The sequence below is a fragment of the Ammospiza caudacuta genome, chromosome 19 (genome assembly GCF_027887145.1).
Source record: "Ammospiza caudacuta isolate bAmmCau1 chromosome 19, bAmmCau1.pri, whole genome shotgun sequence".
NCBI classification, from domain to species: domain Eukaryota; kingdom Metazoa; phylum Chordata; class Aves; order Passeriformes; family Passerellidae; genus Ammospiza; species Ammospiza caudacuta.
Window position 1 is genome coordinate 2,511,065 of NC_080611.1, and position 25,061 is coordinate 2,536,125.

Sequence of the window (25,061 nt, forward strand, 5' to 3'; positions counted from 1 at the left end):
TTGTCGGGGTTTTTCCCAACCTTAATGATTCCAGGATTCTAGGATTCCTTTTGTACTTTTTGCCGCTCTCCCACTGCCAAATAAGCTAATAAAAGTGATTCTTCCACAAGTACTCTTTTAGACTGACTGATGAAAAATGGGCCCAACATGCCCAAACTTCTCTTGAGGGCTCCAGGCAGGTTTTGTAGAAGCCCCTTTGGCGTTTAGGTGCCTGACTTCTGTTGCCCATCAACAAAGGGTATGCTCTGGGAAATTATTTCCTCCATGAATTGCTCTCAAACATCAGCCTGGCAACTCTTCTACCAGAAAATATCAAATTGATGTTGTTTCCTGGGGGCTATGGGACTAGTGAAAAATTTCCTGAATGTCAGACAGGAAAGTTAAGTCCAGGTGGAACAGGGAGAATGAAATTAATCTGGGGCACATAAGCTCTACAAGAAAAAAACAGATGGAAAAGATACCCTAGAAACAGTGAATATTTACCACAAGGCATTTGAAAAATAACTTGTAAGTACTACCAAGTGAGGTTGAATTTATGATTTTTTTTATAAAGACTGTGCAGATTTTTTGGAGCTGGTGAGCTGCAGAGTCCAATAATTCCAACAGCCTGTGAGCATTCACTGTGATCACTGAGGCTAACAGTCCACATGTATAAACTTGTCCACATCCTTTCAGAAAAAGCCATTTGCAAATCCCAACATCTTTGCAATAAAGCTAGAGGGCAGGGGGAGACCCTAAACCAGTCAATTTATTTTTTTTCCCCCCAGACAAGAACAAACAGTGTTGTCTTTGTCTTCCAGATCAAACCTGGAGAGTTTATGAGAAAAGCCTTGTTTTTCTGGCAGCCAGACTGTTAAACTCATTGAAAGACTTGAAGAAACAAGACTACTTGCCCCGACTTTGTGCTATTAAAAATGTTTATTACACTGAGCTATAGCAAAGCAATGGTTCTCTTCCAGCTAAGAGTCCCAAAGGGAGAAAATGCACTTTTAGTGTTTACTACCTGTAGTTAGGTGAGGTCAGGTTTTCAGCAGTGTGTGGGACTGCTCACACCCAGCTTTTAATCAAAGCAAAGAACATGTGTCTTGTTGCCATTATTTATAGCAGGGCAGATAATAGGTGCTGATTTATCTCATGGGAAAACACACATATGTTTTGGTGCTGATACGGCCCTGCATCTTCAATATATCTTCATAAGGACAGTCTCTAAAATCAGAAGCTAACTAAAAATGAGGGAAAATGCATTCCAGCTCTCTCTTCTCCATCCAGCATAGCTCTAACTTTCTCAGAAGAAACTGCACTTATCAGTAAAGTGAGTGAGTAGAAACTTCAGCCCTACAAGCAAAGAGAGCAAAAGAAAGGAAAAATACTCTTTGTGTGCTTTATTATCTATAGTAACATTTTAAATCCATGCTGGTTTCTCCTGTAACTCACAAGAAACAAAAGAATTCTTAGCAATTATTTAACAGTAACTCACAAGACAGCAGTGATACAAAAAAGGTTTGGGAACAACAGAAATGTGACAATCATTACCACAAAAGTTTAAAGCATTAGCTATGTAAGAGCTGCAACTGATTAAGTTTTTAAAAATAAATTACTACTATGTACACCACAAATACTTTTCATCACACTTTCAATGTGTACAAATTGACACAGCATTTTAATGCCATAAAAGCTTGCTCAGAGCAGATTTAATGAAAGTTGAAAGGAAAAAAAAGTATTTACAATGTCTCTCAAGCAACTACCACTAATGTTATTTGACAGGAAGTAATAGAGAATATCTACTTATAACTGAAGCATAAGTAGAGCTTTCAGAGTTCCATAGAGCACAGCAATTTGGAGCGCAGTAATTTGCTTTGTTTTTGCTCTTTTCCCCATCTTAGAATCATTAATACAGTTGCCACAAAGTTTTACCTGAGCTAAATATGACTCATAATTTATAGCTAAATTCACTGCCAATTGGCCCCAGTTTATATGAATAGTTTCCAAAATGCAATGAACCCCATGAGAAAACTCCAGGCATAGTCTCTGTTTTCCTAGTAAAAGTTTTCCTGGACTGCATGCACTCCTGCATGATGGCTGTGCTCTTACCATAAAACAGCCTGAGGGAATAAGATTTATGTCTGCGCAAAAAGACCAGAACCCAGACCATGCACATTATTTGACACCATAAAAATAGAGACATTCAGACAATGAAAAAAACCCCTGAAGCAGAACTATAACACATCCACACTGAGCATTAGTGGACAGCTGCGGGTGAACTGCTGGAAATATTTCAAATTTTAGCTGCAAAATGGAACTCTCCACATCATATTTATCCTTGCCAAGAAAATGACAATTCTCTCCTAATATTAGCAAATAATAGTGTCTTTACAATTTGGCAAGGACATGCACAAAAGAGAACAGAAGAAAGCTTCCACGTGGAGAAGAAATCTCCACAATGAAAGGAAATGGAAGCACAGGCCCCCTCCTTATTGACATTTTTCATTTGAAACACACTATTATCACATCTCTTTGCTTGGAAACATTTTGGACACCAAACAGTGAGAGAAGAAAATAGAGTTGCATAATGGATAATTTTTAAAGATTGGATTAGGACAGAACATGCAATAAAAGGAAATCCTCTCAAGCAGGGGTATAACTGTGCAAGTTCTGACCCTCATCCCATTTCCATCAGATACTAGGACAATTTTGCTGCTAGTTTTCTAGGCAACAGCAGCAGGGTCTCAGCAATAAAGTGGGATGTTTCTTCCCCTCCTGCCTTTCACATGTTCTGAGTTTCTTATCTTTACTACTGGGAAGTGAAGACTTGCTCACTGCTGAGAGCTTTAAGGCTAAAAGTACTGCCAGGCCAAAAAAGTCATGATGAAGATGATGAGAAATTCTCTTTGGTTTATGTGTCCAGAAGCTGTGCTCCAACACACCTGGGAGGGATGCAATTATGCAGTTAGACAACTACTAGCTCAGTGGTGAAAAATTGTTCATTTTCTACAACCTAACCAACTCAACAGCTTCTTCTCACACATCTTCAGCCCTTCTCCACATGGGAAGTTGCATCACCTGCCCATGGAGATTTTAAGCACCTAAAAAGTGCGTTGGTGGCACACAAGCCCCACAGGGCTCCTGTTTGCCTCTGCCTAGACATATTAAAAAAAGAAAGTTAAACTATTAATGACTGAAGAATAGGAAGGCTGAAGTGGCGGGTGCATTTTTAGTTGGCTCATTTTCATGGATGAGCAACTTATGAGTGTTGAAAGGACTCAGACCAAGCTCTCAACTTTGCAGACTTTTTCATCTACTTACTGTTTGCACTCTGCTTTTTCTCTGTCCCACTCTTTACTCAGCTGTTGCACGATATTTTTTGAAGTGTCATCTTCGTTCAGCGACCACAAATCTTTCTCTTCCAGAGGCCTTTTGTACCCATGAATTGCCATGCTGCACATATGGAGAAAAACAGTGCAATTAAGTTTGGAAAATGGAATTTTCAGTTTTAAAGCATTGCCAGTAGCTCTAGGACTATTCAGGTAACAAAAGCAAGAAGACACTCCACAGAAAGGGAGATTGGAGAATAATTATCACCCTTTGTTCCTTTTATTGATGTTTGCACTCAAGGAAAGGACACAATGTATTTCTAATTACATGTATTTTATTGAAAACACTACTTCAGAAAAAAAACACTACTGCAGAAAAAAAAACAACTAACAGAAGCATTTAGATGAAATTGTGCTATTAAATGGAAACAGTGAAGCTTTAGAAGTGAAAACAAAGTTGATGTGGAATAACTGTCAGAAGTGAACAAAATGCAAAAGTGGAGCTCACTGGAGTAAAAAGAAAATCAGATTTTTCTGAAAACTGCAGTTCCTCAACTGTAAAGGGAATTTTGTCAAGGGATACAAACATCCTATTTGCCAAGAATCTCCCTGGGAAAGCTGAACATTCTGGAAGTTTAGAAAGTTCTCATCCTCTCACTAAAAAGAACTTTACAGGGCTTTACCAGGACAATAAAATTGGAAGAATGAAGATCTCAACCGCTGTGGAAAAATAGGGTCTTAACACGACCTTTGACAGCTGTTCCACTTCTTTATCATGGAGTAGCAGGTCCAATCTCAAATTTGCATCTTTGATACTGCGACCTCAGTTGGCAGCAATAATTTATATACATAACCCAGTTAACCCTCCCTTTTGCACAGCAATGTCCTTACAAAAAAGCATTCACCCATGAACCTCAACAGAAAAAAATATGCACCCTCAGCTGGGGGAAAGGCTGCCACAATTTATCTTGTGGAGCAGAGACCTACATCTTGGTTTAGGTTGTATTCCTGCATGTGTTGAGCACAGCCAGGCTGCACATCCTATTCGTCATGATACTGTTGCTGCCATACCTTGCAGAGAAAAAGTTTGGGCTCTGTGTTTCTAAAAAGGCAAATGCTCAAAGTGCTGGCACTACTGTGGATAAAAGAGCATCCAACATCAACTACTCACAGAAGCAAAATCTCTGTACTGCTCACTGCAATACAGATCACAAGCAGGTTTTGGGTTTGTCAGCTGTCCAACAGCTTGAAGAAAAAACTCACCTGGTAAACCACCAAAATGTCAATCGTGACAGGAAGCCTGAATTTAACTCGGGACATGGATTCTATAATGAATTTATGGGGGGAAAAATGAAAATAAATAAAGCAAGACATTTACCATTACTTTAACATGACAACAGTCTATTTTGATAATTTTTGGCACATTGTGTGGTATATTACATGTACGTACCTATGTCCTAATGAGACATAAAATTGATTTCTTTCATTTCCCATTTCCCACACTGAACTCCTTTTATACCTAAAAATTGCTTCATACACTGCCTTTAAATCACACCTATAAAGTGAAATGTCATTCTACAGTTTCAGAGATGTTTGTTTTAGGACATGAGCTCAACTTCTCTCTCAGCTTGGTTCAAACATAAATCCAATTATAGGGACTATTTTTGAATTGGAGAAGAAATTCAACCTGTGACACTACTAATATCTTTTGATATTAATGTTTTTCCATATCTGTTCTCAACACATATAGAACTCATTTATTAAGACAAACCTCATAGACTTTTGCTAATTTGAGATGAATGTTAAACAAGTAGTGCACCATATCCTCAAAATCCCTCTTGAAATAATTATTATTACACTTCAGTGCTCACAAATATAATTTACACTGCTGTGAAGCAGCAAGCAGGAGAGCTGCTTTCACTACACAGCTTCAAGCCATTTCTGATGACACAGATAATGGAAAAAGACTCCAAACCACAATACTACTCTTCACACCCAGTGTTTTTAAGAGGTTCACTGAATACTGCCATCTCTATAACAATCCAAAGCTGCTTTCAGTGACAAGTACTCTCAGTGGAATTCTCAAAACACCATACAGTCTGTAAAATCCAAATAAAGCAAAGTGAAAAAATACTTACAGCATCTATATTAACAGGAGAAAAAAATGGAGGCTTCTCTTTAAAACATGAAAGTATCAACTCAATGATTATCAAAGCAAAGTAGATGTAAAATGTGGTAAACCTGAACCTTTCATTTACATGGCCCTAGAGGAAAAAGAAACACTGTAAATGATTGTTTTGTTGCACTTCCAAGTTCCCCATACTCTCTCTCTCCCCACTTTTTCACTGCTTCTTTTGGCAATTCCTTTCTTCCTTTACAGTTGAATACTGCAAAGCAGCTCCCAGCAGGAATTATCTCACAAAAGTATGCTTGTACTCTGACAAGTGCCCAAGAACATGCTTATCTCCAAGCTTTTCATTAAATCATGTCAAGTTCAAAGTGCTTATACATCTTCACTGCATGCAGACACCCTCTGGAATCAGGTCTACATAATATCCTTTTAAATTACCTCTGGGGGTTCTCGCATGATCATGTCTTAAGCATAGGAATTGTCAACCCAGATCAGAGAACATCCTTTTACTTTAGTATCTTGTCATTGACAAAGCAGTGAGTGCCAAATACTTTCAGAAGAAGCTGCAGAAAAACCACTGCATTGCATAATAAGAGCTCCATCTGCTCTAGAGAGATTTCCTTTCTTAATCATGTCTGCAGTTTACCTAAATCTTCCTGCTGTGAGGATATGTCCTTTATACAGCTCTTTCATGCCCTAATGCCGTTCTCAACAGTCCCATTGCTCACTTAAGATGTTTAAACCTAAGTGCAAAAGAAGGAATATTTGGTTCTGGGCAGTCAGAGCAGGAGAAATGTTACCCAGACTTGTTCTAAGGCTCTGCACCCAAAATTTCAAGATGATTATGGATTCAACATTGATCGTCCAATATTTTCACTTAATAAAGCTGCCTCTAAGTGGTGTTTGAAACGGTCTCACCAGACTGCAGCTATTATCTGACAAAGTTCTACCCAGGCTCTCAGTTAAGGTTTAATTCAATCTCTGATGGAATATTTACAACAGCCTGCTAAAAGAAAATCCTTGCTAACAGGATAATGTTGCTAATATTACAAAGAAGCAAGAATAAAAACAAGAAATTACCAAACAGATTCAACACTGATTTCACTGAGGAGAAGTGATCATCTTAATGTTTTCCAAGCACTCTTTTTCTCTCCCAGGCTTTGACAATTTAATCACTGGAGCAACCTGCCTTGCCCTGCTTAGTGAAATATGTTTCTGTGAAAAACTCAACAAGTTTCTTACTTTGGGAGAACCTGCTATGTTTTCAAACAGGAATCTTAACAGCCCAGATTTCTTTCCCTCCAACTTTCCCTCTGTTTCCAGCCCCAGTGGAGTCAAAATTTTGTCCTCAGCACATCAGGCACTGACACAAGGAAGCCCATGGAGCTGTCTAATATGGCCAAGCTGCCTAAATAAAAAAGGAACTTAACATATTAAAATGTGTCCTCTCTGATTACTACCCATCTCCATTTAAGCAAAAGGCTGCAAAAGGGAAAGAGACAAAAAAAGACAGGAGTCTGTTCACATATACACAGCGTTGGCATTGCTCTCTTATGTCTATCAGGTTACCAGCATAGCCCTGGGCTAAGCAAAATCTGCCTTGCCTGAGACATCCAGTTCCCTTCTAGTTACACAAGTCTGAGTCAAAACAACAGAACCAAACTCCTCTCCCCCTCTCCCTGGCAAAACCTGGGCTCAGATCTGCCTCCAAACTCAGGTGACTCATGCTTTTCACATAGATGTGGATGCTACATTTCCTATTCTCCAAGTGCTAACAAGGATAGCTTGTTACCTGTGCTGCTGTAGTCATGATCTTTGACCGTAAGGGCCCCACGGCACAAAGCACAGACAAAAACCAGAAGATAATGAGCACTCCAGAGGACCGGATTCCTCTCAGCCTTTCATACTGGATAAGCAGTGTGGCTAAAAGCTGTAAAAGTAAATACAGGAACACATGAACACAACCCCACCCCAGTGCTACCCTTCTTTGCACTCTCAGTTGGCAGTTCTTAGAGCCACCATTGACTAGGAGGACAGCAGAACCTCTCTGAAATGAGCTCCATCATGACTTCACAGAAGTCAATGGCAAAACCTCCATCATGTGAGGAGAGGAGCAAATAACACTGAAATAATTTGTTTTGGTGTTTTCAGAGCCTCACCTTCAGAAATCAATTTTTAAACCTTTGCACATAGGGCTGGGAACGATTAAATATTAGCTACAAACATTTTAAACAAATTTAAGAGCTGCCATTTTTCCAATCCAGACAGACCATCCTGACTTGTCTAGAAAATGGTGTTTTTAAAAAAAATTAACCAAGGGAATTAAACTTAATGGGCAAATCTTACTGCTTTATTTTTCATACAACAGCCACAAGCCTGTTTGTCATCCTAGCCAAAGCCAACTTGTTTTGCTTAAGGGAGGAACAACCACCAGATAACAGACACAGCTTTACAAAGTCCAATACTATACTAAACAATGCACAAACCATGCTCTATTGTATCTCTTTATTTAGGCAAAGTCCTACTCAAATTCTCTCCAGTCCTGGATCACGAGCCCGGATAAACAGGTGAAAGCAGGCTGGAAGGCAGAACAATCTCTCCATTACAAATATTTTAATTTACAAAGCTGAATCTACTTGAGAGAGAGAGATTTGTGACTCCAGCCTTTTCAGAAGCAAAATTTGATTCAGTGATACAAATACTAATAATGCAGTTAAAAGAGGTCCAGATAAGGTAATGAAGGCAAAGGGGCTCTTCATCCTTCATCTGTCTAAGAAAAAGTTATTCATACTAGTCATAGTGAACAGAAACAGCTACAAACCACAGTGATGCCAACAACTAGTGGAGTTACAAAATAGACTGGTGGAGGAGTTCTGTTTTGCAGGAGCTCATGGAAGGAGTAGAAGAGATCTGCCCAGCTCACACACCACAGCAGGACACCAAACAGCTGAGAGGAGGCAAACAGAAATGACATTTGGTAAACTCCTCTACAGGAGCAGTCAGAGAGCTAAACCCCCCATTCTGAATCACAGACTCCCAGCAAAACAAACCTGTGTAAACACAATCAGAGCACTGAGCAGCTACAATTTGATGAACTGTCCCACTCAACAGTTCATCTCAACTGTTTTCTGAGGGATTTCCAATCACAACCAGCAGAAAGATTATTGTATTTACCTGGATTTCTCCCCCTATTTAGTTTTGATTGGAAACACAGGCAGCATCCAGAGTAAAGGCAGACATGCCCTGAAGCAGAAGCCTGGTGTTTTTCTCCAACAATAACCCGAGTTATTTAATGGCCTATGGAAAGCAACTTTCTTGCTTTTATTAGATCCAACCACTCACAGACTGAGGAGCTGCCGACACCAGAAAACCTTTAAGCACAAGGTGCAGACAAAATCACATTGCTATTTTGTGGGGAGAGTGGCTTGAAAAAACCCTTCTCATGAAAGTAATTGCACAAAGAGAAACAATGCCCACTAGACCTACCTTAACATCTTTGCTCTGCAGCTTTCAGTGGTTTAAACATTACTTAAGGGTGAAGTAGCACAGTTTTGGCTCACAAAGGGGGACTGCTCAAGGTAGAGCAATCAGTTCTTCCCTCTACTGAGAAAGGTGGACTCCTAGGACGGATTTCCTTCCTCAGAGATCTGTATGCAAACTGTTTGTTCCTATGAGCAAACTCTTCAATATGATAAATCAGAAGGAAATTAGTTTAAACCCCTACTGCAGCACTTCTTTGGATGCTGAACTAATAAAAATGGAGTCTACGTGATATGTGGGGCACAGCAAAGAGCTCTCACCGTCTTGAACCTGCTCAGCACGGACAGCACGATGTACCCCCGTTGGTTGTGCTTCAGGTAGAGAAGGTAAAAAGGTAAAGCAGTCCACAGGTAAATGCTGGGGATCCAAGCCAGGATGGTGTTCTGGAAACATGGTGTTAGGTCTGGGTTATCCGTGTGTATTGTAAGGTTGGAATCCTGGAAGAAGGATGAGACACATTTCTTAGCAGAGAGGCAGAAGTGCTGCCAATTGGAATATCTGCTTGAATGAAGTTGTATTCAGATCCTGATGGAGCTAGCACATGGCCTAAGAGCTTTCCCGAGATACTTACCCCAAGCACTTTTGGTTAATCTCCTCCAGTGAAAGGACCAAGTATTTACAGCTATAAAGAGGGCAAAAGAGAAAGATTTCTGCCCTACTGTATTTCAGAGCTGGACATACATTTTGTAGTAGACAATCCCCTTTTGCTTCTGTCTTTGCTGAGGCTTGGTTACAGGTGCTGACAACACCATGTTCCTCAGGCATTCCTAGCCTGGAGTGCCTCTGCCACATAAAGCTCTTGAGGAAAAATTCTCCATATTTGAGAAGAATGACTTGTCAAGGACTGGACAAAATGATCAGATTTAGACCAATCCTATGCTGTCCTGGGAAAATCCCCTCAATTTATGATTAACACTTTGTCCTTCTTACTCATATGCTTCCAACTTTAATTACCTCCCTATTCTAAACAAAGGCAAAAGGAATGTACTGAACATGCAGGTAGGAATCAGGTTTTCTTGGAAACATTTCAAGTAATGCTTTGCAGCTGTGATCCTGGACACCACAAGCCACATATGCACTTGAACCTAAAGATTTGAATGCACTGCATGCAAACACTGTTACACAAGTTCAGACTAAAACAGAGCTTTCAGTATGGTGAAGGGGAATTTGGTTTTAATCAAACCTCCTGGAAATTCACAACTTGGATTTTGGCACCTGATGTGACATCTTACACGTGGTAGATAAATACCTACTTGCAGGGAAAGTAAAATTACTTTGTTGTACTGCCATTAACAAGATGATAAAACTAAGATATCCCTGGTTCAGATATACCTTATCTCTGCACTACAACAATTTACTTAATCATTTTTGGGTGTGACCTCTCCCAAGTGTTTCAGCTACATGGAGCCAATTCTCATGCCTTGCGACAGACTGCTCTGAAAATCAATTTCTCAAAGTATTTCCAGTCCTACTTTTCTTTACCAACACAAAAGAGATTGAACGCTGAATGCAGTGGTTGATTTTAGGAGAACTGAAGAGAATCTGCAGAGAATCTTTCCATTTCATTGATGATCTGAACGTGCCTACAACATGAACAAGCTTGTTAAGTGTAATGAGACTACAAAGCCTTGGCTGGGCGCAGGACAGTTTGGCTGACTGTGACACATTTGTCATTCAGTGCTTCAGCTCTGGCAGTGAAGGCTGGCACAAATCCACCAGCTCCACATCTGAACTGCACCTTTTGCACAGCTGGTGCTTCTTCAGCCAAGAAATGGCTTTTTTTGGAGGCAGTCAGACATCCAGCACGGGTCAGCAGAATAAAAACAGCCCAAATTTCCTCAACAGGTTTGTCCAGACCTCAGGCAACTTTCAGCCACAAATCAGCAACACAGGGCCAATTACACAGCAATTCAAACACAAGATCAAAACAAAACAGAAGTCCAGCCCCACATTCAAACTATTTTTGTGTTTACCTCCAGCAAACAGGTCTCTGGCACCAGAACAGATGAAAACATTTAAAGAGTACCCATCTTTTGGCTCATAATCAAAACATTTCAGCATCTCTAATGCAAAAAGCTCCTCTAGCAGCTACCCTGCCTGGGGCCCTGTAGAAGCTTGGAGCTCTTTAGTTCCCAAGTAGGAGCTTATGTACTCTCATTTATTCAACAAAATACTAATTTCCTCTTTAAATTGCATGTTTAACAATGTCTTGAGCATGTTTGCAACTATGTTCCTTTTGCTTATTGGACAAAGTCCTAGAAAAGGAAAGCAGACGAAGAATAGCAATAACTGAAGCTCAGACTAAAACAAAAACTCTGTTTAATGGAAAAGATATTCACAGAACCCTCCCCCCGCTTTTTAATTTAAACCTTTCCTATAGGACCAAAATGTCACAAATAGCTTTCTGTCTGGCAGCAACTTCGAAACTGCCCCAGATGTCCATTAACTTCTGAACTGAACACAAGCTGCCTATTGTAACCAAGACACAGACTGCAAGGCTGCCAAGCCATTGGAAGGTTTTCATTTACTCTTATTTAAACAAGGCAAAGGGTTTGCACTTCTGAATCTAAAAATGCGGCTGGCCGGAAAACAAAAATTCTGTCAAAAAACCAACAAAAAAACCCCCCAAAAAACCAAACCAAACAAAAAAACAAATCTCAAAATCTAACTATCCCTGAGAATAAAAGCTGAACCTTTCCAAAATTATGTGACACTACAGGAAGCAGCATCCACGTGATGGCCGACAAGAACCTAAGAACCTACTACTGCACAGCACATGGGAACAGGGGTGTGGGCTGAAGGAAGGACCTGTGGCCAAGATAACAGCACTGACTACTGGCTTCTTGGTGATGCTTTTCCAGCTCCAATTCTGTCCTGGATCAGAAAAATAATCTTTTCTGGAAAAGATCTGTTTCTGTAAGGATCTTCTGCTCTGAGAGCAGACTGTTCCCATCCTGAATAGGAGAGGGGTCCCTATTAGAAGACATAGTGCCTAAAGCACTTAAGTAGTTGAATTCTAGACAAGTAACTTGCTCTCCCTGAGACCAGACTGGAGTGGACTAATGTTGCTATGTGTCCTGGGATAGAGTTCTTAAGGATTTAGTTTTTTCAATATACTTTTATTTATTGTCTCCCTGGTAGCTGACACATCGTTCGGTTTCTCTCTTTTTTTGGTTGTCTCTCTTTGCATTACAGTTTTGTTATTATTATTATATTTTATTTGAATTATTAAACTGTTCTTTTCTCAACCCATGGGATTTACTTTTTTCCTAAGTCTTCTCCCATCCCAGTAGGGAAGTGGAAGGGGTTAGTGAGCAGCTGCTGGCTGGGGTTAAACCAGCAGCATGTAACAGGGACTCCACAATGAATTATTATTATTATTACTTTTAAATCAAGGAGCCTTCAAGTTGTGTTTTTTATCAAACAGGATCTGTCTTCATAGAGCTGGAAGTTCCATTTAATGGCTTTACAAATCACCACACTGACAGTGTGTATTCCAACACTCACTCCAACCCTGAACAACTCTTTTTGAGTCAGAATATGACACAAAGGCTCAATACAATCTATCCTGAGCAAGCCAACTTTGTTACATATTCAATGCAGCAGTAAAGTTACTGAACTCCACCCTGGAGAACAAACACAAGAAGCAGCGGCTGAAGGGAGACACCAGTTCTTGGCCTCCTGTCCTTAAGGCTCCTGCTTTAATCTGCCTTTGTCTTTCTGAACTCCGTCCTGGGAAACAGATCAAGCTGTAATGTTCCTTGTGTCCTGTTCTGGTCGAGGGTGGAAATACTCACCTTGGACTGTCTGGGTGTGAGAGTTTTCCTTGGATTTGTTGCTGAAAGAGGTCTAACACACTGATATTGGAGAGCTCCGCTATTCCTTGTGTCGCAGACATTTTTTCACATAAATCCTTTCTTTGGGATTGTGCATCTTCTGGGAAGCAAGGGCCCGAGAAGAAGAATGTAAACAATGATTATCAGCTGCTGTGGAATGCAATAGGATGCACCTGTGATTGGTTCGTGTTCCACGTGTTTATAATTGGGGGCCAATCACAGGAGCAAGCTGGGGACAGAGCCCTTGGATACAGAACTTTGTTATAGATTCTTTCTATTCTATTCTTAGCTTAGCAAGCCTCTGCAACTTCTCTCTTTATTCTATTTAGTGTAGTTATAATGTATTATATATCATATATCAATAAATCCAGCCTTCTGATCAACAAACAAGATTCTCGTCCTTCTCTCACCATGGAGACCTCTTCAGGTCGCTGTAATATCCTTGGCTTATGGCTCTGAGCTCTCCTGAGGGCTGCTCACCTTTCCCTGCACATCACAGTTGTGCCCTTCAGTGACACCCTCTGAAAGGCAGCTCTGTGAGCCAGGGCTGTGCTGACCCAGCACAGGCACTTCCCCCTCACCAGGGGAAGTACTCAACAGCAAATGTTGGGAAACACAATTTTCTCCACAAAACTCATTCCAGGGAAACCACAAGAGCCAGCATATCCATCCCACTCAGGACTGCTGCCATCCCCCTGACCCACAAGCAAGTGCCGAGGACAGCAACCTATTACTAATCCAGACTCCCTGTGCTCTGTGGCTTCTCCTGACTGCCAAATGCAGCAGCATTCCCTTGGATGCAGGATGCTTGGATGCTGGAGGCTCTGCCAGTGAGATACAGTACTGCAGAAATCACCAGACCACTATACTGAACTCCGTGGGCACATGATTTATTTAATCCTCTAGTACTAAAATACAATGGGAAGACCCATGGGAAAAGATCAGAGATGCTTGTTCTTCAGCTTCACAGGAGAAAAGGGGTCTCTTGGAGTTTAAAACTTACAAATTAGTGGGGCTTTCTCCTGATCAATTAAGGATATCATTGACTGGGGCCCTTGCCACAGCTTTCACTCACATCCTTCACTCCAGTCTGTCTTTAGATAAACACAATTCTTGTACTAAGGGCAATCTGGGCAGTAGGACTTGCATTTAAATGACTAGTTTCAAATACATGATCTTTAATCACAGGAAGGTATTCAATAGGGGAGGCTCTGAGCAGCCCTAAATCTGCTCTAATACTTCATACTTTCTATTACGTTCTGCCCTCTGAAAAAGAACATTGCTATTGAAAAAGCCATTGTTGAAACTGATAATGCCTTTAAAGGAAATAAAAGTTCAGTGCCACATATCTTGGGCTTTGTGCACATCATCCATTACAGCATTTAAAGAACAAACAGAAAACCTAGAACTCAGCTACAAAACAGAGACAGGGAAATTCCTATCTGTCCCTTTCCCAAAATCCCCAGATGATGTTAAAGAAGCCTGCTGACAAAGACCAGCTGGAGTTCTGGTCTTGAGTTTAAGTCTAAATCAACTCCTACTCCATTACAGAAGCTTAAAATAAAGCTGCCTCACACTGGCTTTACCCAGCAGTAAAAGTAATTATTGATGATGCCATGGAGTGGCTACCTAGAACAGAGGCTGGATAAAGTTAAGAGAATAAAGTAGGTATTCATTAAAGGCCTTCAAAGGCTACACCTTGGATAGTGCAGGAGCCTTGCAGAGGCCACACTCAAGATAGACGAGGGTCATGAGTCCTTCAGACAATTAAAAGTTTGTTTAATCTGTGTATCAGGGGTTAATCTTCCAGTAACAGCTTCAGGTAATGAAGGCATATTCCCCCAGTTTGCTCTGCCCCCATGCCCCTTTTCCCCCCCATGCACTTTTGTTTATACTTTTCAGGGGCTGAGCCAGAGGCTGTCCTTGGATCTCAGGCCTGGAAGGATTGTTTTGTCTGATCAAAATGTGAAGAGAGCTTATTCACACCCTATACGGAGTTCAGAGTTACATACTAATGCAGTGCAGGATCTGAAAAATATAAAAGCTAAAATCTTGAAGCATCACTGATGCTGCAATAATGTTCCTCAAAGAGTAACAGAGAGCATCCAAACCCTAGGGAAGACTTACAGCATCTATGCAGTGCCAAGCAGTTCTCTCCCTTAAATGGATACATTAATACATGCTTCTCTCTAAATTCTACAGCTCCAAAAGAATGGTGAAAAGCACAGGAAACACAAACCCGAGCTCTATCTGCTGGAAGGTGAAGGCCATCGGGCTGAAGTCATTGACACCTTACCCAAGGCTAACAAAAATCCTACCAGTGATTCCGTGTGTCATCACTAGTTTGCATTTTATGGAAGATTAACAATGAAACTGGAAAGCTGGCCAGGAAGGTACACATCCATGTGGAAGATAGGGAAGGGAATAACTGAAAGTAACAATGCCTCCCTGTAGTACATTAACACGGGAATGGTTTCTGATGTAGAACAAATCGTTAGTGGGAATTAAAATGCAAAGCAGACTCTTCCTGCCCTTCTTCTGCCCTTAGGTCTGGTCAATACCCTGCCATGGACTTTCACTTGCACAGTCAGGGGAAAAAAATAAATAAAAGGAAAAAAAAATCAAAAGGAAAGGAAAGAAGTACAAAGGATGTCTTTCTCTTGGCTCTACCACACTGCCTCCTCCCAGGAATGAGAGTGGATCTGAACTACAACACTAAGAACTACCAGGGCTCAGTCTTAGGTACAGTAGAAGCTTCATCTCAGCCTCTCCATGTCTCACCTCCCACTTCTACCTGTAGTCCATCACCTCTGCTAGGTCCTTGTTAATAAACTCTTTGGGACCAACTCTAATAGTCATTGTAGAGCATAAATGCTAGCAGGCCTCCAGAAGAGTGCCAGTTTCAAATGAGCTTTTCAGAGCACCATCACCCATTCACATTTCCAAAGGAACAGCGTCACCCTTACACAAGGAGTTGGATGTTTCATTAATCCCGAGTGGCTGCTGCACCACTCAACTTTTTCTCATGATTACAGAACAACCTTTCCCCCACCTGGTAAGGGCAGGAGGTAACAACATTCTTCACTGCAGCAACACTGCTCAGAAAGAAGGTGGGGTTGAGGGACATAAGCACTTACAGCTCTGCATAAACCACACAGGTAACAAGCAGAAATGGTATCCTTCTGTTTTACAAAGCACGCTGCACCAGTTCTCTGCGTAAGTGAAGGACACTGGGCAGGAAGCTGAACTTTCTTTTCTAGCAATAAAAGGCTCTTTAGTGGCTTATTTTAAGGGATCAAACAGGCCTGGCAGAAGGCCAGAGCCTATAGGAGTTAGTTTATGATTGTGGAGCAACTTGTCACAGGTTTTTGCTCAAGCTGACGTTTCATAATTCAAATGCTACTAACCACACCACGTACTTGGGGATTAGACAGCAATACTAGACAGTACTTTCCTTTTTTACTCTCATTTCAGTTTTTGAGTTTTAGGATTAGAAGTTCAGAGCTTCTTTGCTGTCAGGTACAAAAATAAGACAGGATGAAAAAAGGCAGGTTCATATTCCCCACAGCCATGGGAGCCAAGTAATGTTGGGTTTTTTTTTTCAGAAAAGCACCTGTAGCCTCAGGGAGATAGTGAAGGAGAACACACTATATATATGGATCTAAGACAACATACACCTAAAGTAAAAGTAAAGTCCATCTATTTCAGGTGTTTCAGTAACACTCAGTCCTCTTGCTTGGACAGAGGGACATTTTTTACTTGTGGAGGGGAGGGCACGGTGCAATCATACAGGTAAAAATGCTCTAGAATCAAAAGCAGGATTGAGAAGATGAAACAGGATTGTTCCTACATAAGAAAGATTCCAACTGTCTTTTAAAACTGACCACAGCTATATACTGTTGGAGAGAAAACTTCCTGTTACTGGCATCACTGATGATTTTTCCTATGGCCTTGTGCAAGCACCAGTAAAGAACTGGGGTGTCCTGTTGCAGACCAGTGTGATAACAACTGGGAGGGAATAGCCTTGATTTCAGCCATCTCCTGTCAGTTAGAGGAATTAAATTAATTTAAGGATCATCATAAATGTAGCTCAAATGAAGAGATAGGAAAAGCACAAACAGCTATGAATGACACACAGCCCCATGTAATGCCATTTTAAGCTAGCCCATCCAGTTGGGCTGATGTATACTACTAATAAAAAGGATAGTCACAGAAAAAGTGCCATCAGTGCTGCTCTGAGAGCAGTTGAAAAATATTCTAGAATAGAAATCATTTAACTGGAGGGAAGAGGAGAGAATTTTTCTTTTAATTGTAAAAATGTCAAATGCATTCTCAGTTTCAGAGAGAGAAAAAAAAATTCTTTCTGAAACTGACTTTTGACTTTTGAAACAACTCCTATGAAACAGTTTCTCTTCTCCATCTCCTTAATTCTGTTCTAATTCAGGGCTTTATGACACTGGCACGTGACATTACTGTAAATTACCTCAATTTTATTGCACTGACTTCACCTCTCATGCTACCAAAAGATTAGCACAGGGACAAGATGCCAGCTCACACAGGCCCAGCATGGAATCAGGGCTGGGCACAAAAGCCTGGGCACACTCCCAGGAAGATCTCTGTCTCATGGCCACCCTGCTCTCCACAAGCCCAGCCAAGGAATTTGCAAGTGGATAATGGCCCGTCACAATCAACAGGGGATCAAGAGACAAATCAAGCATGACCTTACTGGGAAAAATCAAAGACCTCATTGAATATGTTTTTCAAAAGATTTTTTTTAATTAAAAAAATTAAATTTAAACACTAATAGTCTCCTTATTTTAATACATTACAAATTTGCACACATTGAAAGGAAAGGATTATCTCTGCCATGACACAGCAATTTGCCTACCAGGTAGGTGAGGGCCATCTCAAAATGCTTTATATTCCTAAGTACAGCAATTAAATTTTAGCTACATTTTAAGGGGCTCCTCAGGCAACTCGTATTTAGTTCCAGTATAATTTTTTTTCAGGAGGCAAACTGTATAGATTTCCAAAGTCCCAAACATCACAGCACCCACTCTCTCACATAAGCTAAAATGGCCCAGGGAGGAACAGTTGTGTTGAAAGCTGATGAGTTTCATTAATTGACATGTCACCAAAGGACTCACTTGATACTTTCAGTGGAATCAAGTTTTGCTCTCAGCTCTCAGATCCATACTTTGTCTTTCCCAGAGTGTCAAATCCAGGCTATTTGACTATACAGTCTTGCCATTTACACACAGATGAACGGTATCAGGTACTGGTTAATATTCCAAATCCAATACTAAATATTTATATTTATCCTGCTCCTGACATTGAGATTCTCTGGCCCAAATCAATTAGCAGCAGCTTCCATTCAACTTGTGTCAAAAATCTGAACATTTTGGAGAACTGGAGTTTGAGTACTTAACTGATATTAAATTCACGATGTTGCCAACCTAGCTAGCCTTTTGGGAGAGCATAAACTTTACAGATTTGATATCTGAAGGAACTATTAAAGTCAACTAGTTTGATCTCCCACCTCACATGAGAAAGAACACAGGTACCTCATGCAGTTATTTGTGAAGAGATTTATAGGAGTGGGATTCAGCTGAAGTTGGATGCAGTAAATGAAGATTACACAGAGATCTATATCACGTTTAAATATCTATAAACAAGGAACATTGTGTTCAGCACAGGGTGGCAGAAATGGGAAGCTAAAATAGAAACAATAACCAGTCTGGATCATACTGCCCAGCTGCAGGATCCTTTCTTGGCAGTGATCTCCTATCACCTTCTGCTTCGCTCATCCTCTGCTGGAACTGATTGAGCTCAAAATATAATGGAATTGTTAAAATTAAATGTTGTATTATTAATTTAGGGCCAAACCACATGAGTTGTGGGGGGCTTTAAACAGTACACATGCTACAAGTACACACATGTTCCTTGAAAGAAATATTTCTGCCTTACTACAGCTATCCTGAGTCATCTTCAACAGCAAATAAATTAAACATGATGCAGCAAAAGAGGAAGCTATGCAAAAGAGAAACTTGTGGCACACTTTGGAAATGCATTTTCCTGCTCTGCTGGTTCAGAGAGCAGCATGACTTTTAGCCCAAATCTACCAAAATTTGACAGAATGACTCAAGGTGAAGGAATACCCACAAACATAAAGGTTAAAGGGGTGCTTTGTATGGAGCTATCACAAAGCCAAGACTGAGGTATTGTTCACTCTTGAGAGTTGCTGCAATTTCCTGCTGGATTACTCAAGAGCCTCTGATGAAGAAGGAGCCAGCACTCCACATGGGCTGGACAAAAACAAGACATCTGTCAGGATTCCAAGACACAGGGAGAACAAGGGAACTGAGCTGTCAGCTGAGCAGTACCAAAAGGAACTGAGAAATTGTGGTCTTCCCTTTGAAATGTTCTATCACGTGTTCTTTCATTTCCCATTTATGCTGTTAGAAAGAACACCCCACCCAAAATACAAGCTGCTGGTTAAAGACTTTGCCTGTCTGCAGACCAAGACATTTACTTGCCCCTCATCCCAACATTCATCAATACCAGTGCCAAGCACTCAATGTTTTAATCTCACAGCAGCCACTGGTGCCATTTTGTAACCAGAGAGGCTGAGCTGAAGAAAGACAAGATTTCTCTCCACTGGAACAGAATTCCCGTTTTTCCAAGTTTTTCCAAGTGCTGTTTAATCACTAGGCTGAAACACCAGTAGCAAACACTCCCAAGGAGATCACTTTGCTCTCCACTCAAAGAAGCCACTCTCGTTTTACTACAGAGGAGGCCATGAGCAACAAAAAAGTGCCAATTCACCAGTATCTGCTTCTCAAAATGGGCATTGTGGGTCACATTAATTGGCACACCTATTTAGCACTCTTACTATCACACAGCAAATATGTGACACAATAAATAGGACGTAATTACGGTCACTGGTGAAGAACACACCTAAGGCCTGCCTTGTGTGGGTATGTGCTATCACATTCATCTCCTCCCCAAAGGCATTTAGCATGGGAACACTCCTAGGAGATATTAACAGCTGAAGTAGACATTATGATTCCAAGTGCTCAGATGAAGAGTGTGTTCATAATGCATTATAAAAACATAATATTCCAGTTGTTCCTCTTTTATATATAAATAACCTATATTTGTATTAGCAATTTGCTGATTCCATATTCAACAGGTAAAGCAGTAGCTGGAAGCCAAAAAGCTTTTAGAGATTTCTAATGTGATCTACAGCGTTCCCCTTCATTTCTTATTTCTGAAATGGGTAGGACGGGAAATTATTTTGCCTCTACAAAAAAAAGCAAAAAAAAAAAAAAAAAAACCACCAAAAAAAAAAAAAAACCAACAAAAACCACCCACAAAAAATGCAATCAGCAAGATTTCCAGCAAAATTCCCCACCCTGAATCAGGGTGAGGAGTTGAAACCTTAAAACTTCCAGCAAGCCAAAAAAATCCAACATAAATCAACAATCTGTTTAAGTTGATATATTTAAACATTTTCATGAGCTAATTCTGAACTATTTTGGTTTTATTCTCATCCCCTTTTAACAGAAAAGTATTGTAGTTGATTTAAACTCCAAAAGAAACAACTGCTTAAACTGGAGCAGCATGTTTTCTTTCACTCTAAACAGCTTTAAAACTGACACGAATACAACATTAAACTTCCAAAAATGTCTTGATTTTCTTTGCTAAAAAATAGAGAGTCTAAGTTCATCAGCTAATGCAAAAGTGAACATTAATACTGGTCCACATTTGATCAAGTTCTTGTTTTGAACTGCAAAGCTAGACACCATTCATTAGTTCAGTGCACAGAAACACCAGCTTTTGTGGGCAGATTTTAGATAGAAGCCTTTCCATCATTTTCTTATAGAACAACATATTTGCACAGCAAATAATTTCAAGGTGACTGTCATCTACCTGGTCATCACTTAAAGTATCCTATAAAACCAGTGCACTTTGTACACTCCTGCTAACAGAAAGCACTGCCATAAACAGGGTAACCACCGAGTTGAACCCGCTGGTCATGGAATCACAGTGTTAAATTTCTCAGAGTTGTTGAGTTGTTTAAAGCAATTAAACAGATGGAAAGTTGTTCTTACCCCAAGCACTGGTGGAAGAAAAAGGAAAACAGGTCCACAGAGAGCACAGACCCCAGAGAGGAGCACAGAGGGCACCGTGGCGGTGCTGGAGTGCAACACTACAGCATCAAGTACAGAATTATACACTTACTTCATACTTCAAACCAGGAAATCTCTCTGGCTATTTACATTAACATATCAATAAACTGCTACAAGAGCTGTTGCTCTACCAGCCTTCCTTGAGAAGCTGAGACCTGCTGCTGGAGGCAGCCAATAGATCAGTGAGCAGGGTCAATCTGTTTGTGCTTGTTCCTGTTCTAGAAGTGTTGATAGTAGAAATAATACACAAAAATACTTGTTTGAGCAAGCTTATCTGCCAGCCGTTATGGCAGAGAGCGTGCAGAGCACCTGGAAATGAAATACAAAGAAAGAAATGTAACCAAGGGGCTTAGGAGCCAAACTCCTCTTTTAAACAGTAATATTAGGACAGATATTGAAAGGTAATTAGTTATCTGAGGATAGAACTCAGCATAAAGTTCTCAGAGCCAACTGCTTTTGCTGTCCTGTAGTAGCTTTCCAGCAGTGATGCAACTTCAGACATTCCTTTTCATTCCGGTTCCTCATTAGAAAAAAAAAATCTCCCTTGAGCTAAAGTAGTGCAAGAAAAAGGGACACACAAAAACTCATTCACTGGGGGGCAGTTCCAGATTCAGCATACGTGCTCAAATCCCCATGGCCTCTCATGGTCTGAATGTCGGCCTCTCCTACAGGGGAGAGGCGAACACCACGCTGTACCTCGGGGAAACCTGGTAACAGGACTTACACACTCTCATCATCAGAGCGGATCACGGCAGCAATTACCAAACTTTTGTGCTTACAAACCCAGTACCCGCTGCAATCAGCCTCTCCAAGGGGCTAAAGGCTCCAAGTACTGACAGAAGTCACCATAATCCTCCGGGGCTGGTGACCACCGTGGGCAGCCACGAACCCATCCCTCTTCTAACAGTAACAAAGCACTGAACGGGGAGCGGTTTGCCAGTCATGGAAGTGACTCCGAAGAGCAGAATACGCGCTAAAACAGAAAGGAAGAGCCCCGGGTTCATCAGTGTGAGGTCCAGAGGCGGACTATGCTGGGAGAGCTGCATCCCCGGTGGGATGCTTTGCGATGAGGTCTTGACTCTGGTGTGCGGATGCTGAAGGACGAACAGAACGGAGCGGCCCTTGTGCCGCTCCTGCCCGAGCGGAGGCACCGCACCGCCGGCTCTGGGACGGCCCCACGACCGCGGGACGGCGCCGCGCAGCCCCTCGGCAGCGGCAGGACCGACCCGGCCCGGGGCACGCACGGGAAGCCCCGGGCGGAGCGGGCGCGGCGCTGTCGCGGCCCCTCGGCGAGGCGGGAAGGGGAGGGAGAAGCTTACCCAGAAGCGGGACCCGCAGAAAGCCTCCATGGCCGCGGCAGGGGCGCGGAGCTGCTGCCGGCGCTCACGGGCACCGGGCGGAGGCAGGAGCCGGTTCCTTCCCTGTGGGGCGGGCCGGGGGCGGGGGCGGTGGGGCCGGCGCGCCCATCCCACCCTCCCCGCGGGCGGCGGGAGGAGCCGGAGCGCGGCCAAGGTCTGCGCTGGGCGGTGGCGGGGCCGGCTGCGATGCGGGGCTGCCTGCGATGCGGGGCTGCCTCCGATGCGGGGCTGCCTCCGATGCGGGGCTGCCTGCGATGCGGGGCCGGCTGCGATGCGGGGCTGCCTCCGATGCGGGGCTGCCTCCGATGCGGGGCTGCCTCCGATGCGGGGCTGCCTCCGATGCGGGGCCGGCTGCGATGCGGGGCCGGCTGCGATGCGGGGCTGCCTCCGATGCGGGGCCGGCTGCGATGCGGGGCCGGCTGCGATGCGGGGCCGCCTCCGATGCGGGGCCGCCTGCGATGCGGGGCCGCCTGCGATGCGGGGCCGGCTGCGATGCGGGGCCGCCTCCGATGCGGGGCCGCCTGAGATGCGGGGCTGCCTGCGATGCGGGGCCGGCTGCGATGCGGGGCCGGCTGCGATGCGGGGCCGGCTGCGATGCGGGGCTGGCGATGCGGGGCTGGCGATGCGGGGCTGGCGCTGCTCTCCTCCTGAGCCCGGGCACCTCACACCATGGGTGACATCCCAGCGCCTCCAGCTCAGTGTGCTTTACTGGGGCAGCTACATCCCTGGTCATGGAGGGGGGCTTTGGTGGTACCCACGTGTCAAGAAGAAGCTGTGGAAACTCCCATGCCTGGAAATGTACGAGGCCAGATTGAACGGGGCCCTGAGCAACTTGATCTAGTGAGTGGGGTCTCTGCTCATGGCAGAGGGTTGGAACGACATGATTTTAAGGCCCTTTCCAACCCACATCATTCTACGATTCAAGCGAAGTGTGTGCTGAGGAGTGCAAAGCTGGGCCACTTGCTGACTTTGGGCTGACTATGTCCATCCATGCAGACTGCTCAGGCTAATGTTAACATCATGGAAAAGCTTCTCGTCTCCCCTTTGGAGTGTGATTTCCCCAGCAGGACTTAAGTGAGCATCGCATCACTTCTCCATCCATCTACAGCCTCTTTGTTCATGCTGATTGCTTCTGCTGTTGACATGTGATTAAATGGCATGAATCCATTTTCAAAAGCCTTTAGTCAATATATTTTCATGATTATATGTAACTAATAGGTTTTGTAGTGTAGCACCTTGGACACAATCTGGATTTCACCTCCCCGTGATGCAGAAGCACTGTTTGCTTTCCTCTTTATTAGGACTTCGACAGTATTATTGACCTTCCAACACTTGCTGTTTGTTTGCCCACTTGCTGCAGCATCTGGTTCAATTAATATCATCTCCCACAAAGTAACCCTGCTGCCACAAATCTATGTCAATATTTTAAGAACCTGAGTTTCTTTCCTTTCTGTAACATGCAGAACTCTCAGGTAGAAGGATGTGGTCAAAAATGTTCACCAGAACAAAAAGGAGTAGAATAGAATCATAAATCAGAGAACCAGAGAATCACAGAATGTTTGAGTTGGAAGGGAGTTTAAAGCTCATCTAGTTCCAACATCCTGCCATGGGCAGGGATGCCACCCACTTGATCAGGCTGCTCAGGGCCCCTGGTCTTGAACACTTCCAGGGATGGGGCATCCATCTTCTGCTTCTCCGGGCAACCTGTTCCAGTACCTCAGAGAAGGGCAGTGTTGCTGTGTCCCAAAAATATGTCACCCCTAAAGAAAAAATATTCTGCTAATCTTGTACGGAGATACTGGGACTGTTTCCCACCCAAAGTACTATCGGAGAAAGCCATGACCACTGCTAAAAATTTGCTTTAGACATTTACTATAACCCGGCTAAAGGTGTGCTGTTCTCATTAGTGTGGGAAGGTAAGCTCTTGCCAAGATAAGGTTCTCAGGTAATTGCCTACAAGATCTGAAATGTCAGACTGAGCCAGGCTAATCAACACAGCCACTATGCAACCCTCTGGAGGAAACACTAGAGAAGCCCTTGCCAGCTGGGTGAATGAGATTTTCTGAGGACGCAGTGGGTTGGCCTTGCAAGTCTTACTGCAAAACTTTTGTTCAGTGGAATTGCACTGCAATAAAAGTTGTGAGAAAACTCAGAAATAGCTGGGAGTTACTCCTTTATGGCTCTTTAAATCTCTCCTGCAACAATCTCTGAGAGAAGCTGTTCTGAGAGAAGTGCTGAGAGTTTCATGCCTCCTGACACATGGCCATGCTCCATTGGGTTTCTTGCACCAAGAAGCAGGGTTGGGTGCAGTTTGATAATGTGCTCAAAATTAAGACCACCTCTGATATTACAAGATGTCACAGGTACAGAGGCACCTCACAAACAGCTCCTGTAGCTCCTGTACAGGAAGGGAGAGGTTTACTCTATCCGTGAGCAGCACAGCCCAATTGACATGTGGATTAATTCCTGATTAAATCATTGACTTTGGTGGTCCTGTTGAACCTCATATTTTTTCCACCGTATCCATAGAGGAGGGTCCTGAATTAGGGTATTTCCCTTGGTCTCATAAGACTCTAAATAAGGAGCCCTAAATAATTCTGCCACTTGTTTCATGTTCCTAATTGATGGTGGGCAGCTTCTGCTTTCAGTCACAGTTAATGCCATTAAAGAGGGATGGTAGTGATGAGTAGGGT

The 25,061-nt window shown here is 42.6% G+C and overlaps 1 protein-coding gene across 1 annotated transcript in view; it reads right to left on the reverse strand.

The window, feature by feature from the left end:
• The window catches only part of ABCC3 (ATP binding cassette subfamily C member 3), a 47,400-nt gene extending 24,964 nt beyond the window's left edge, over positions 1-22,436 (reverse strand). The window contains exons 1-7 of the mRNA XM_058817476.1: positions 22,330-22,436; positions 9,243-9,419; positions 8,264-8,389; positions 7,235-7,372; positions 5,450-5,575; positions 4,575-4,636; positions 3,304-3,435 (exon numbers count right to left, since the gene is read on the reverse strand). Of these exons, the coding sequence (XP_058673459.1) occupies positions 3,304-3,435; positions 4,575-4,636; positions 5,450-5,575; positions 7,235-7,372; positions 8,264-8,389; positions 9,243-9,419; positions 22,330-22,359 (791 nt within the window). The 5' untranslated portion in view covers positions 22,360-22,436. The remainder of the gene's footprint in view (positions 1-3,303; positions 3,436-4,574; positions 4,637-5,449; positions 5,576-7,234; positions 7,373-8,263; positions 8,390-9,242; positions 9,420-22,329) is intronic.
• Between the last annotated feature and the right edge of the window lie 2,625 nt (positions 22,437-25,061).